Source organism: Belonocnema kinseyi, chromosome 9 (genome assembly GCF_010883055.1).
Source record: "Belonocnema kinseyi isolate 2016_QV_RU_SX_M_011 chromosome 9, B_treatae_v1, whole genome shotgun sequence".
NCBI lineage: Eukaryota > Metazoa > Arthropoda > Insecta > Hymenoptera > Cynipidae > Belonocnema > Belonocnema kinseyi.
In genome coordinates this window covers 76,435,045-76,448,014 of record NC_046665.1, presented here as the reverse complement: position 1 = coordinate 76,448,014, position 12,970 = coordinate 76,435,045, and the positions used below count along the sequence as shown (strand labels likewise).

Below are 12,970 nucleotides of genomic sequence, written 5' to 3'. Positions count from 1 at the left end.
CCCCCCCCCCCTTCGGTTTACGTATGTATTTCGACAGATGAAACTTGAGGTAAATTTACTATTTTTCTTATTTTTTCTGTACCAGCCTAAGTAAGGGGAATGCACTTATTACTTCTTATAAGTCAAAGTATAAAAATTCATTATTTATTACATTTCAATCAAACTAGAACGATAATCGGAGCACGAATGATAACAGGGGCATTTACCATACGATTTCATTTGATATTATTTGAATAAAAAAATCATGGTCCTCTGTGCACATATTTAGATAAAAAAATAATTTTTTGTTCCTAAATAAATGGTTTTGTATAGAACAATGTGTATATTTTTATCAAAACCTCCTACATTCACACGCAAAATAATGCATGAGTTCATGTTGAAAATTAAGGGTTTCAATTCCCTCAAAATTTCTTGAAAGTGTTTTTCGTTGAAAGGCACACTCTTCCCCTTTAATTTCGTTTTTGAACCGTTCAATTTCGTTCATTTGTCTCTGAGTTATGAATTTTGGAAAAAAACTTTTTTCTATGAGTTTATTTGTTTATTGTTAATTATAGCAACAATCATTAAAAAAACACATATTGCAAAATTGTACCGTAAAGTAGAAGGTTCAAGCAAGAACCATGCATTTTTTTAGATTTTTAGAAACACGTTTTTGATTTTTTTAAAGCATCGGGCTGAATCGACCCCCCCCCCCCTACAGTTAAATTATGAAAAAAGCCCTACGGTTAAAGGGGTTAAAAATCAAATTTTTGTATTTTTCTTGCTTAAAATAACAGATACTAAAAAATGTTAAGAAAACAGTTTGAAAAGTTAAGCAATTCCTAAAAAAATTCCTTTTTATTATTTATGATATCTTGCACCGTTTCGAGAAAAATATAAAAATTTCATATTTCTTTTGGGAAACTGCAGTTGAATCAGACCCGCCAATTCTCTTAACTGTAATAATCTGTTAAATATCACAAAATGATAGAAAAAATGGACAAATTTTTAAATTTCAATGGTTCATTTATGTGCAAAATTAAAAAAAAAACAATTTGAAGGACCAGAAATATATAGGCAATTTCTGTGAAAAGGGACAGACCTAATCCAGGACAATTAAGCTAGCACCTCCATATACGAAATTCACAAATTTCTATCTATCAGAATTTTCGGCCTTTTTTGGCTCTTGAACGCATCTACAACCAATTTCCAAAAATCACTCCTACTAAAAATAAAACTACCCATTATGTAAAAACTCAAATTCGGAAAAAACAAATAATATTCGATTTTTCGGCTTATTTTGGGCTCCTGAATGTACGAAAACAAATTCCAAAAACCGCCCCGATGTTCAAAAAACCTCCCCCTTGCAAAAATAAAATCCGCTAAACACAAAATGCAGCAGATTTAGGCTTATTGTGGGATCTCGAATAAAAAAGGAATCAAAATTTAAAAAACGACCCCTATATACAAAAAAACACTCCCATTAGTATAAACTTAAATCTGAAAAAACCAAATAGAAATTATTGTAGTGCGCTTCTTGGACTCTCCAATGCTTGATTTTTTTTTTGCAAAAACCGCTCCTATATCTACAAAATCAAACACCTATATATGTCTATCTATATCAATGGTATTTTTGAAGAGCCCAAAAATCAGTGATCTTATTGACACTTTAACATTCTAAAAATGATTTCTTTTTGTCAAAGTTCTATCTGCGTTGTAATCAGGGGTTGTCATTTAACATAAAGGGATAAAGCCCAAAAATCGATGTTGGTATTTTTTAAGAGCCCAAAAATCAGAGACTCTAGTTACACTGTAAAGTTTTAAAAAAGTTGATTTTTTGACAAAGTCATATCTGCCTGATAACAAGGGGCTGTTTTTTACGTTGAGGGTTTGAGCTGCAAAATTAGTGACAGTATTTTTGTAAAGCCAAAAGTGGAAGACTAGTTTTATCGTAAAATTCCGAACAGGATTATTTTCTGACAAAGTCGTATTTGTGTGATAATCAGGGTTTGTTTTTGAACGTAAAGTGGTGGAGCCCACAAATCGGTGTTAGCATTTTCAAAGAACGCAAAAATCAGAGACTCTATTTGCAATGTAAAATTCTAAAAAAGATTATTTTTTGATAAAATTTCTTCTGCCTGGTGAATAGGGGTTATTTTTTTACGTAGTTAGAGCTTAACTAGAGTCTCTGATTTGTGGGCTCTTTCAAAATACCATCAAGCAATTTTTGGGCTTCATCTCTTTACGTCCAGAGACAACCCCTGGTTATATGGCAGATGATACTTTGTGAAAAAATAATCTTTTTTCGAATTTTACACTGCAAATGGAGTCTCTGATTTTTGGACTCTTTCAAAATACCGACACCGATTTTTGGGTTCTAACCCTTTACGTAAAAAACCAGCTCCTCGTTACCAGGTAGATATGAGATTGACCAAAAATAATCTTTTTCAGAATTTTAGTGTTACTAAAGTCTGTGATTTTTGGGCTCTTCAAAAATACGAACATCGATTTTCGGGCTCCACCCCTTTACGTTAAATTAAAACCCCTGATTACAACGCAGATAGGAAATTGTCAAAAAGAAATCATTTTTAGAATTTTAAAGTGTCAATAAGATCACTCATTTTTTGGCTTTTCAAAAATACCAACACTGATTGCTGGGCTCTAACCCTTAACATCAAAGAACAACCCCTTTGTACACTATCAGTATTTTCGTGCTAATTGAAAATTCGTATTCATGTTTATAAATAATAGTTTGATTTTTTAGATGTAGGTGCAGTTTTTGCCAAAAAAATCAAGCATTGGAGATCCCATGAAGGACACAACACTAGTTTCTATTTTGTTTTTGCCAAAATTAATGTTTCTACTAATGACAGTGGTTTCTTTGTATATAGGAGTGGTTTTAAAAATTTTTGTATTTTGCACATTTTATTTTTGAAAACGGGGTTGTTTTTGGCTTTTGTTTTCCGTGTATTTAGGTGTTCAAAATAAGCCTAAAATTCTGGTATTCTTTGTTTTTTCCGAATTTAAGTTTTTACATAAGGGTTAGTTTTATTTTTGGTAGGAGTGGTTTTTGTAAATTAGTTGCTGGTGCGTTCAAGAGCTCCAAAAAAGCCCAAAATTCTGACGTGTTTGATTTTTTTCTTCAATTTTTTATATATTGGAGGTGCTGGCTTGATTTAAACCAGCACCTCGACTCGAAATTTGAATTTTTATAAAAAAATAGTGGAGCCCAAAAATGGGCAATACAGCTCAAATCCACAAAAAGCCCAACATTCTAAAACAAAAATTTTGGGAATTTCCTTTGTGGAGGTGCTAGCTTGATGGACCTGGCATACCCCACCTTTTTATTTAAAAAAATATTTTTCACAAATTTTTCTTCATATGAAAGAGAAATTCTAGAAGTTTTATGCGAGCTAAGTCATTTTTGTGGTCAAGAGAATTTTTTTTTAATGAATATTTATTTTTTAATTTTCCTTAGAAACGGTGCAAGATATCATAAATTAGTAGAGAATTTTTTCGAGGAACTTTTTTAACTGTGCAAACTACTTTCTTGTCATTTTTTTTGTACTTATTGTAGTAAGCTAATAAAATACGAAAATTCGATTTTATGAAAGAAATTCTCCTGGCCACAAAAGTTATTTAGTCTGCATAAAACTAACAAAAAAATTTCCTTATGATAGTACAATTTCAACAAAAAAATTTATCAAAAAGAAAAGTGTAGGCTTTTTAAGAATATCGTATTTTATTATTTTCATAAAAATTGCCGCCATTTTGTTAATTTTGAATATTTTCTCGTGAATTGCGAAAGAAGGCGATAAAATTTACGAGAATGTGGAAAGAAAACTTAAATACCTGAATTAGGTTAAAAGTAAGAATACGTATCGCCTAATTTCCTCTTAAAAACAACATATTTTGTCCCAGAGAGATTCAGCGACTTCAAATGTAGAACCTACCTGATTTGAAAAGGATTCATTCATTTCATACTTAAAATTAGATATTTACATAAATTGCAGTTTTTACCAAATATTTCGCTTTTAGTCTATTTTTCAATTAAAATTAATAAAATATTTAATTAGATTCAAATTAATTAATTTAATTTCTGAAATTTCTGGTTTTTCATCCAACTTTCAATTATAGTCAAGTAATAATTAATTTAAATTAACAAAAACTATTGTTTGAATAATTTAATATTATTGTTAATAATACTTTCTTTGCTTAATAGTATAATTTTCCGGGTTTTTCTGAAATTTTTAACTGTTTGTCTATTTATCATTAGAACTGACCTAATAATTAATTAGATTTATCAAAAATAAATATTTAAACAAATTATTGTTATTCATGACTAGCTCCATTTAAATCAATGCCTGATAGTTGCGGTTTTTTTGGGAAAATTGTGCCGTTCTGTCCTTTTTTCAGTTAGCGTGGTAGTAATGAATAAGAGTTAACGAAAAAGCTGTTTAAACAATTTAATAATATTTGTAACTATCTTCTCTTAGATAAGTGCTAAAATGTTGTGGTTTTTTCTATTGTAAAATGCATAAATTGTAGGACAACTTGTCTCTGCACCCTTTGCATGTTATACCTGTTATTTTTTACGGGTTTTCAAATGAACACATCCTTTCTTAGCAAAAACAAGAATCTTTGGAAAACTGATGTCGAATATCAGCAAGATGCGACTGAAGTCAGAAGATTAAAAGTGGTCAACGATGGACCCTTTACTTGAAAATTGGACAACAAGTGGAATTTTTTTTTAAACCGCGACCTTCTAACTCTATATTCTAAGAGAACATTGCTGAAAAAAATAATAAATTGTTAAAATAATTTATGTAAACATGTAATTATCAGTAAAAAGTGGTATTTTACATACAAGAAACAATTTGCATTAAAAAAAACGCAAAAAATTATGATTAACCCAAAATCTAGCAAAACTTATTTTTTAATTTATGGGGGTTTTTGAGACCCTATAAAACAGACTCATGGGGGTGATATTTAAAAAGTGGTATTTTTTAATTATTTTACCTAACTGTTAATATAATATTCATTTTATTGAAATTTTCAGTTTTCAATCAAATGTACCAAATCCTTAAGATTATTTTTGGACATTCAAATAATATATTGTATAGTTAATCAAAATAAGTAACGGAATGGTAACGCGTTGCTTTTACAGTATCGATAACGAGAGCGCTTCACAAATTTGTAAGCAGTAACGGTAACGTTAACGCGTTACTTTTAGATAGTAACGTGTCAACACTGCCCACTTTTTTGGAAAAATTTGAATATGTTTAGCATGAAATTTCTTCAGCTTGAACTAAAGAAATATGTTATGATTTGGCTTCCTTGCAAAAAAAATTTAGGCGTGATGTATAAAACGTTCCAAAATCGCGAAAAATTAAAAATCCCAATATTTATAAATCGCGAAATTTTTTTTTCCAAAGAAAATATTCGCAAATAAGTAGGCTTCCGCGAGTATAAAAAGAGGCTTTCGCGATATCCTCAAACTCCCTCTGTGCTCTGTCAAACCGAGTTTGCCCGATGATTTTAGAGTACTGAGCGAGTACGTAGCGAGCACTTGCTCGCTAAAGTGTCTTTAATGTTCGCGGAAGCCTACTTATTTCCAAATTCACAATTATCGAGCGTTTTCGAGGAAAAACGAGGACTGAAAAGCTCTCTCCATCCTCGCGCAAAACTCTATTTTTCGTGACAGAAAATGAAGGGAGGACTTGTCGAGTATTAGGATTTTGTCCCGGCATTCAACTTGTTTTAAATGTATACATATGACTCAATAAAAAAACAGAGTTTTTGCATATTTTTAAAACGTTTCAAGTTCAGCAAAGAATGTTTTCTTGGATTTATAATTTTTTATGGTTCACTGCTAAAAACAGAAGGCTTACAAAATTCACCATCTTTTTTTAAGCAATAGGAAATGTTTGGAAAATTTTCCAAAATTTTGAATTTTCAAATCGAAAAAGAAAATAGATGATTTCATCATATTTTTCCACTTTTTTTCGCAAGCACCCACCAATTTTAGTTCTCCTCAGCTCAAATGATTCGACTTTTTCTAGAACTCTCATTTCACCTTTGTTGTCACGGAAATTTTGTTGGTTCCACAATACCTTCACATCGGATTGGTTCTATGATTTAACAAAAAACTCTGGAAGACTTTCAAATTTTTTCTTGTGTATATTAAATATCCACACATTTACACTTTAAATTATAAGTATTACAACATTTGGGGCTTAAGGTACACGTCCTAGTAATAGTGACCTTAGAACCAGTAATCGTAACACATTTTTCATGCTTTTATCTAATTTGACTTAATTCAATTTCCATTTGATACAATCAAATACTACTAAATGCTACTAAGAAATGTAATTTTATAATATTTTAGCCTTATAATATCAAAACGATTCGGAACAAGTATTCGATGGATAAATATTACATAGGATAATATGAAATATTTGATAATGAATTAGTAATTAGTACTTACTTGGGTTTCATTCGAATTAGGAACAACTGCGATGGACTTGTTCACATCAAAATACTCAAAAATATCCCCTTCCTCTTTTTGAGTGATCATAGCAGGATAGTTTGGATTAGGAATTAATATCTTCACCACAATCAAAATTCCCAGGATGTAAAGAGGCAAGAACACCTCCTACAAGAAAAAAATGAATATTTTTAGAATGTAATTATAATATTTTTAAAAAATGCAATATTTAATTAAATTGTTTGTAAAAATGTTTAAATTATTTTTAAAAAATTATAAACTGTAATGATCTTAAAGTTATTGAAATGTGTCGTACCGAAATTTTATTTTCTACCAAAGTGTTCATTAACCCTGACCTTAACGTGCTTTTACCACTTGAAAAGTTCAGAAACTGTCGCAATTGGTAAATTTCTTTTTACAAAAAACTAACCCTTGCCAAACAGTTATAACCTATATCTGTATATAAATAATATCGGCATATTCATTAAAAGTATTTAATATTGTGAGACCCTCAAAAAATAAATTGTCTATCAATGTCATATTATATATTTCATACCAAATAAATATTTTACGAATTTTCGTAATTTATCTCTTCTGAACAAAATTTATTTTCACTTAGCCACCAGCTAACTTAGCTTCTTTGAGTGCTGAGAGGAAAACAATGGACCAAAACAGACCAAATGCATGGGACTAAACCCTATTTTCTAAATATGCTCTTAAAAACTAATTTTCTCTATATAATTTTTAAAAATATTTTTCTTTATATTTCTTATATATTTTTTATATATTTATATTTCTTTATATTTCTTTATATTTTTCAAAAACTATTTAATTAAATAATTAAAATCTTATTATTATTATTTATTAGAAAGATATTACAGATATAAAGTTTCGTCACATGCATTTGGTGCCATTGTTTTTTCCTCAACACTCGACGGTGTGAAGTCAGCAGGCGATGAAGTGAAAATGCCTAATAAAGACGTCTTCCATTCGCGTTGCCTTGGTGATAAGCAAACTTTGCCTACTCTCTGAGTTCGATTTACACGACTCGCTTGAACAATTTGCATTCAGTTACCTCTTTCATCTGGTACAGTAACTTCAGCATATGCAATGTAATATAAATAACCACTTTCTTATTTGCAAATAAATAATACAAAATCATAGAGTACTGTCAATCTATATAATAATTTAAATTTAGTTATAAATATATAGTAATTCCAGAAAGTATAAATTTGATTTTATCACTTCAGGTTGGACTTTTTAGCGCTATTTAAAATACCAAAATGTCTTACTTCGTTGACGTTGTTACAGAAGACTCATTTTATGAAAATCTGACGTTAGGTGTCGTTAAAATTTTGGAAAATAGTCCATGCGTGAAAAATGTTCAAATCGACTTGAGAAGTGCTTGTGACAGAGTAGCTCTTTCAACTTGGGAGCAAAGACATTGTTGTAATTTGTCAGAAGAAGTGAGAAATTTTTATGCTTCTATTGACGGATTTTTATTAACTTGGAGTCTGGAAATTGCAGGTACTTTTTAATATTAAAAAAATATATTTTTAATTTATTACAAACGTAAAATTAAAGGCAGTGAAGTGAATCGAGATATATCGTACTAATATACGTAATCAATTAGATTTTGTAAAAGTATAAATGCTTTATGCTCGAGTTAAATCACAAAAAAGAAAAGTTCGAAAAATCAGATCTCTGATTAGCTTTCCTTCTTTGTATCATATTCACAGAATTCAAGAATGTCGATTTTGCGTAAGACGTAACTTTGCTGCTTTAATGTATCAGAAACGATCCGAAACTTCGAACTTGCTTCCTTTGTGAAGGCAAAAATGACCTTATTTCGGCAATTAAGAAACTTTATTTGATCGACAGACATTTATTGGCTCCTTGATGTAAATAATAATTCTTATAGAGATGTTAATATAGATATACGGTGAGGGGTGATCAACGAAATGCTTTTGGTAAATTGATACCCTAATAATTATTAGTAGCAGCCAGAGGGTAACTTTTATGCGAGTAATGACATACGTTTAACTTTATTATATTATGCATTTTTTTCATGAAATTAATGTCTAATTTTAGAAAATTATTCACAGAAACAGGAAAGGGTAAAAAGCGTTGCAGGTAAAAATGCTGGGGATGCAATCTTGGCATGCAAAAAACTGAAGATAGGTACACTGTAAAAAATACGTTTTAAAATTGCGCGTCAAAGTGTAAATTTACACATATAAAATGTCACTTTAGATGCATTAAAATTACAGGTTAGAAAGCAAATTTCCACATGCTGTGTAGAATGACGTCTCTTACAGGTTTAATTCTATGACTTTCCATGAATTCATTGATTCACGGTGTACCTAGTAAAATTCTCCAGACTGGCAAAAATTACCGACTGCGCATAAATTTCTATTTTCTAACGAAAATTTCTCCACTTGATAGCGATTATAGATTCGTCCGTATAATATTCCACATTTGTGTAATTTTCTCGATAGAGCTTTTTTTCGCTCGTTTGTTCGCGTGTTATGAACGAACGTACATTTTAGTTTGTAAACTTTATAGCTCACTTTCGGCGAAAGCATAAATGCGATTGACTGATTTTAAATTATAAATTTTATGCCATATAAGCTTGCGTAATTATAAATATATTCTTAATACGATCTTAATGATTTAAGTATTTGAGGTTAGGTAGATATTTTGGAGAAATTTTCCACTTTCCGTTGTTTTATTTAACGTCACATATTAAATTGCAGTTCAGTTCGGAATTTTACACTGCTGTACAATTTTAGACATTTCTATACTAATTTCACGCCACTGCGCGTGAGTCCACTTTTTACATACGTTTAGCGTACTAAAATTCCACAACATTTTTTTTTTACGGTATAAGGATAAAACAAAATACTGCTAATTTTTCAATTTCACCTGTACCGATCTTTATTTGTTTTGGTATGTCAAGATTACCCTTAGCAATTTCATCTGAAACGTTTTCTATATTTTGCTTTTTGTGTATAATTATAGTTTATTAGTATAATAAACTGTTCTAAACAATTTAAGAGCTTTTCTAAAAATGTCTGCGTAAAGCAATTCTCATCACAGACTTTTGTGAATTAATCATCAAAGACTTAAAAAATGACTGAAAATCTTTCAAATTAAAAAAAAATTTCAATTAAATATTATACACATTTTATAAAATTCTTAAATAATGACATTACAAGTCAAAAACGTATAAAATGGAACAGTTTAAATCGCAGCTTTAAAAATTCAATATTTTTGTTCGTTTTGAAGCTTTCAAAGTAAAAAATTTATATTGGAAAGTATTCGCAATTGGAAATTTTGAACTTAAAAGGCTTTATATTTGAATATTTAGAATTGGATGTTTTCACTATTGAACAATCTTAATGTTGCAAAAAGGCTCAAAATTGAATGCGATATTTCAAGCTCAAGCTTTTAAAGGTGAAGAATTTGAACTAATATTCTTTATACATTTTAAGTTCTGAATTTGTCTATGGAGTTCTATAGAGTTATTGTTTTTTAATTGTTGAGTTTAAATTAAGTAGTTTTTCATTGCATATGCCTTATTTTAGCCCTTTTCGATATCTATGAAACAGAGCTAACATTCTACTTTGAAGTTCATAGTGAGTAAAAAGTGACGTCAGATGTAAATAATAAAAATAATCAAGCCATAAATTTCAAAAATTTCAGAAATTTTCAATAAATTTTGAAATGACTTAATTTTGAATTTGATTTATAAATTTGGCAAGAATTAGTGATTATTGCAACAATTTTTGGAAGAGAAATCTAAGCGTTAATAATAAAACATTTAATACCTAAAATTGCCATTGATTATTGCTATAATTTTTAGAAGAGAAATCCAAGCATAAATAATTTAAAAAAATTCGAGGTCATAATTGTTTGTTTAATTGTAGTTATTTGTATTTGTATTTTTTCTTCCGCTTTAAGCAGAAGTCGTAATTTTCATTCAATTTTAATTTACAAAAGTTCTATCTATTCCTTGAAAAGTTCTTTACATTTCGGTTCGTCACGTTTTAATGAAAATTATTTATTTGAGAAATATTGCATTATTTTATTAGTTAAATTATTTAATTTAAAATTTTGCTGAATAATGTTTAATAAAGACGGGCCGAATAGAATCGTAAAGAAGAAAAATACAAATATGCACTTAACTCCATTTGAATAAACGATTGTGGTATCAACTATGTTTTTATTATTTACGTTTAGGTATCTCTTCTAAAATTTGTTACAATAATAAATAGGACGATTTTCGTCAATTTTATCAATCAAGTTAAAGATTAACATTTTTTTAACTTAACGGTACACCTAAAACATCCTTAAGAATAAATTTCAAAGATTCCTCCATACGAGCAGGAATTATCCCTGTATTACAAAAAACATCTGAAATCATGCATTTGTTAATAAAATGTCTCATATACCAAGGGGGAAGGTACTTTTTGCGACTTGTGTATATTTTTAGTTTAAAAAAAGTTCCGTTTCTCTACCTTGGTGCATAATTTACTGTTACGTTTAACTTTCGTTCCCTAATGTTCCCGTTTTCTCTCTATATTTTTTTACTTAAAATTAAATTGAAAATTTTCTAATGCTTATGGCGATTGCCTGCCATTCCGTTATGCCATTGAATTTAATCTCTCTTTCTTTTCATTTTATCCTTGCCAAGGGGAAGAATTCCCACTGGGTCGAATGGAGGTCAGCAATCTCGCTTCCCTAAAGCGTTTCGTGGGCAGCAAAGAACAGCAAGCGGCAGCAGAATCACGCCATCATGAAGGTCCTCAAGTTCCTTCCTTTGACCCTCGTTGTAAGCTCTTCGAAATTGCTCAGAGCGGTGAAAGTAAAGTAATTCTGGCTGACCAAGTTCGTTCTGACCAAGAAGAACCCGGAATATGGCTTTACCATCCGGGTAAAGACCAGTGGCATTATTTAGCTGAAAATTTTACCAAATACTTTCGAATGATGTTGGTACACCTTGGACTTCCACTTTGGCAACATTGCATTGTTGGGATACCAGTACCCACCTGGGTGGAGCAAGTTTTCTTTCTAGTGGGGCCACACCTGCTACCAACGACTGTTAAACCAAAAGAATCTGTATCAGAGATCCTCTGGAGTGAAGGTCCTACGAATGTAGTCGATCCTGCAATTTTCAAGAATAGGGAGAAGCAGCAGAGGAGCTTGAAAAAGAAATAATCGAAGGCGAACTTCTTCAATGATAGGTGCATGATTGATTCAGAAAAAGAGTTTTAACTCTTTTGTTATTTAGAGCCTTTTCTATTTAATTGTTATTGAATTAATCAATTTTAAAAACTGCTGTATAAATTATTTGAAATTCAATAAATAGCCTAGGCAAACACAACGTTGGAGTGATTGCACTTTCTGGTATTACGTACTGCAACTTTAATTTAACTGAAGATTAGAAACTGAATGAGTCAGTGACTTGATAAAGACTAAAGGACTTTCCTAAAGAATGTGCTTTGATAATTTATTAGGTTTTTGACGAATCCTTGGCCCAATTGGCACAAGTTGCCGGACAAAAACCTATATTACTCAAATTTGTGAATCTTATATATATAGGATCATTCTTGGCAAACAATTTTGGCCACGTGACAGGGGGTATCATCGCCTATGCGTCGCCTGAGTTTATTTTATTCTTTTCCTGCTACTTTCCTTCTCTAATTTTCCGTATTTTTTAAGTAAGGAAAGAATAGAGGTATTTTTTCACACCATGAAATTTCATTCTACACCATGAAATAGAACGAAAAAAATTCAAAATTTCTTTTCCTTAGGAGGGTTGGCCATGGGACTGGGAAATTTATTTTTGAAGAAGGCTCTCAGATTTTCATCAAATTACACTTTAAACTCGGAAAAGTGTGAAAGACTGCATTATCCGGAAGGCAGTTCTTTATGCGAGTGCGAAATCGTGCCGTGAATTCGTTACCCGTTAAATAACATGCACGTACATCAACGTGAAAGAGCAGCCTTCCAATGATTCTTTTGCAGCTGCATTCCAGACTGGAATTCCAAGTTGAACTTATACATCAGCTTCCATTCACTCAAGTCGCACTTCGCATCTAGAATCTACGCATCGACCCCTCGACACTTCTTGTTTTTTAAGGCCATGTAATAATTACCCCGTTTCGAGGTTGATTTGGGAAATTATATGAAAGACACTAAAGAACGTTTTTATAGTTCCAAATTTTTGGAAATAAAAACCAAACATGTAGAAATTTTAATTTTTTTATTATTGAATTTGCTAAATTTTCCGATATCTCAATTCAACAGGACTCGAATAAATATCATAAGAGTATAAGACCTTAACGAGTCGTGGTATTCTAATCGTCATGAATGTCAGGAAAAGTCAGGTAATGTCAGGGGAAACATGAAAGAGTCAGGGCATTTTCGAAAAATATTCTTAAATTCCCCCCCCCCCCCCCCTCTCTTTCCTCATGTCAATACTGCAAATTAAAATTTTTT

The 12,970-nt window shown here is 30.7% G+C and overlaps 2 protein-coding genes across 4 annotated transcripts in view; one reads left to right on the top strand and one right to left on the bottom strand.

The window, feature by feature from the left end:
- Window positions 1-12,970, bottom strand: part of LOC117179416 (ATP-binding cassette sub-family A member 5-like) — a 134,296-nt gene that overhangs the window by 34,541 nt on the left and 86,785 nt on the right. Inside the window, exon 5 of the mRNA XM_033371184.1 lies at window positions 6,467-6,634. Within this exon, the coding sequence (XP_033227075.1) occupies window positions 6,467-6,634 (168 nt within the window). The remainder of the gene's footprint in view (window positions 1-6,466; window positions 6,635-12,970) is intronic.
- LOC117179419 (tubulin polyglutamylase complex subunit 2) lies at window positions 7,508-11,823 on the top strand. Of its 3 annotated transcripts, none has more exons than XM_033371186.1 (3): window positions 7,508-7,578; window positions 7,717-7,993; window positions 11,163-11,823. In XM_033371186.1, exons 2-3 carry the CDS (start codon window positions 7,750-7,752, stop codon window positions 11,684-11,686), a joined length of 768 nt encoding a protein of 255 aa, XP_033227077.1. In that variant the 5' UTR covers window positions 7,508-7,578; window positions 7,717-7,749; the 3' UTR covers window positions 11,687-11,823. The 3 variants fall into 3 exon arrangements, with proteins under 3 accessions (XP_033227077.1, XP_033227078.1, XP_033227076.1); XM_033371187.1 differs by having other exon boundaries at window positions 7,524-7,553; XM_033371185.1 differs by having other exon boundaries at window positions 7,539-7,631.